Source organism: Rhincodon typus, chromosome 11, assembly GCF_021869965.1.
Source record: "Rhincodon typus isolate 14 chromosome 11, sRhiTyp1.1, whole genome shotgun sequence".
Lineage (NCBI taxonomy): Eukaryota > Metazoa > Chordata > Chondrichthyes > Orectolobiformes > Rhincodontidae > Rhincodon > Rhincodon typus.
Window position 1 is genome coordinate 73,801,275 of NC_063342.1, and position 2,764 is coordinate 73,804,038.

The 2,764-nt window shown below is 46.5% G+C and overlaps 1 protein-coding gene across 1 annotated transcript in view; it reads right to left on the bottom strand.

Moving 5' to 3' along the window:
- LOC109934416 (coagulation factor X-like) overlaps window positions 1–2,353 on the bottom strand; it is a 29,838-nt gene extending 27,485 nt beyond the window's left edge. Inside the window, exon 1 of the mRNA XM_048603341.1 lies at window positions 2,171–2,353. Coding sequence (XP_048459298.1) covers window positions 2,171–2,237 — 67 coding nt within the window. The 5' untranslated portion in view covers window positions 2,238–2,353. The remainder of the gene's footprint in view (window positions 1–2,170) is intronic.
- Window positions 2,354–2,764: the final 411 nt, after the last annotated feature.

Below are 2,764 nucleotides of genomic sequence, written 5' to 3' on the forward strand. Positions count from 1 at the left end.
ATCCGGGACACCCATCAAACCAGGGCCTATCTTGGACACCTATAGAAGCAGGGCCTATCCCGGACACCTATAGAACCAGGGCCTATCTTGGACATCTATAGAACCAGGGCCTATCCCGGAAACCCATCGAACCAGGTCCTATCCCAGACACCTACAGAACCAGGGCCGATCCCAGACACCTATAGAACCAGGGCCTATCCATGACATCCATAGAAGCACTGTAGAATCAGGGTTTATTCCGGACACCTATAGAATAAGGACATAACTCTGACACCTATGGAATCAGGACTTACAGGACTATCAGCCTAGCCCTGAATATTAGAACCATCAGTCTACTGTTTAGCTATATTAGCTATTTAGATTCAGTGGTCTATTCTAGACATATGGAATCATAAGGCTTATCACTGCACTATATAATCTTGGACCTGTTTCTAATCTATAGGGGCCTATAAAATCATCAGCCCATCCCAACTTATGGAATCATGGACCTACCTTTGACTTATAGAATCATCAGCCTATGCCTGACCTGTGGAGTTATTGAATGCTCTATGCTGCTTAGAATCCTTGGCTTACGTCTGACATATAGAAACATCAGCCTATCCCTGATCTATAGAATGGTGGGTAAAAACAGAAGGTGCTGGAGAAGTGCAGCATTTTTGATGGCACCTGCACTCTGATGAAGGATCATTAACATATATAATCAGGGGCCTATTCCTGACCAATAGAATTATCACCCTATCATTGACTTATACCTTATCTCTGACTGGTAGAATCATCATCCTGTCGCTGACTTATAGAATCATGTCCTTATCTATGACCTATAGAATCATCACCCTATTGCTGGCTTATAGAATCATGTCCTTATCTCTGCCCTATAGAATCATGATCCCATACCTGACTTATACAATCATGGCCTTAATTCTGACCTATGGAATCATGGCCCCATCCCTGACTTATAGAACTACCACCCTACCTCAGATCTGTAGAATCATGATCCTATACCTGACCTTGTAGAATCACAATCCTATCTCTGACCTATAGAATCATGATTCTATCCCTGACCGATGGAATTATGGCCCTATCTGTGACCTATAGAGTCATAATCCATTCCTGAACTATGGAATCACAGCCCTATAGCTGACTTATAGAATCATGGCCCTATCACTGGCCTACATAATCATATTTGTATACCTGACCTTGTAGCATTATAATCCTGTCCCTGACCAATGGAATCATGATTCTACCTTTGACCTGTAGAACCATGGCCCTACAGCTGACCTATAGAATCACGGCCCTATCCCTGACCTGTAGATTCATGACCCGATAGCTGACCTATAGAATATGTGACCTAACCTTGTTGAATGGAATCATCAGCCAAACAGAGGTCATTCTGGCAGGTCCAGGGAAGGGCCCCAACATCAGTAGGGCTGGCCCAGTTACAAAGACCATTTGTTATTGGAACATTGGAAAGTGTTGGAGAGCGGTCACCTTTATTTTAGGATTCACCCTCCCCCACAACATCCCTCACGGCTGCTGCATTCCTATTGACCACCTCCAGCCTTGACAAGGGCAGCCCCACCGCCTCCGTTTCCACGGACCCCTGCTCCACCCACCCCTCCCTCCCTAAACTGACCTTCCATATTCGGAATTCCTGCCTGACCTCTAAAACCTCGACGGAGAACCCAGATAAAACCCCGGGGAATGTGGGACTCTGAGCCCCCATCCTGAAGGCAGGATCCCAGGAAAAATCCCAGCCCTGGGAGCCAACGATCAGTTGCTCAAGAAACATTTTGCCGATGGGTACACATAACCCTTGAACACTGGGACACGGAATACTTGTAAAAATGGACTGGAATCAATAATCACTGCTGAAATGATCTAATGATTGCAACTCCGATGTTTAGTAGCCGTGATCAGACGGAGTGGCTCTTGTTCAGGGAATCCAACATGTCCCAAACACAGATCTCGGACAGACCATGCCCTGATGGGCAGTTGATGGGTGCATCCCCAAATAACGCTGTTTTCAAAGATCAATCATTGCACAACCTGGCTGAGGGAGGGAGGCTGGGGAACGAAACTCCCCTAAGATCGCAAACTTTATACTGTCGTTGGGCGCGGCTTGTAAAATGGAGAATCTTTGCCTGCACAGCGGTCGACAGAAAGACCGTACCTGGAGTTTCAGCAGCTGTGGGGTGAAGCAACAGGAAAAGGGATGTAGCCCAGAGAAGTCTTGCCATGCTTCGTTGGTGCTCGCTGACTCCTCCTGCATCTGAATTTCAGTGGACGGCCCGAGTGAACCAAGGTTCAAAGATCAACAACGAGGGCTGCAAAAAATAAACCACTCGATTCCCTATCGACCCTCAATCTCTGGCGTTCAGAGTGACTCACAATCAGCAGGTCGCAGTCCCCTTGCGATCAGTGTGCTCAGAGTGCGAGAACTGGGAATATACAATAGTCAAGGCTCAAACAAACACCCCCTCCCCCAACTCCCATGAACAATAGGAGCAAGCTCACTGTTTCAGGGCTGAGGATATTTCCATTGGTTCTGTTTTTTTGACTGGTGGGCATCAATATCCCAATGTAACATCCAACTCTTCAGGGGGAGGCAATGGCCTAGTGGTATTATCACTAGCCTGTTAATCTGGGAAACCCAGCTAATGCTCTGGGGGACCTGAGTTCAAATCCTGCCACAGTGGATGGTGGCATTTGAATTCAATAATAATCTAGAAATAAAAGTCAAATCACTATTGTCAGGGAAAAACCC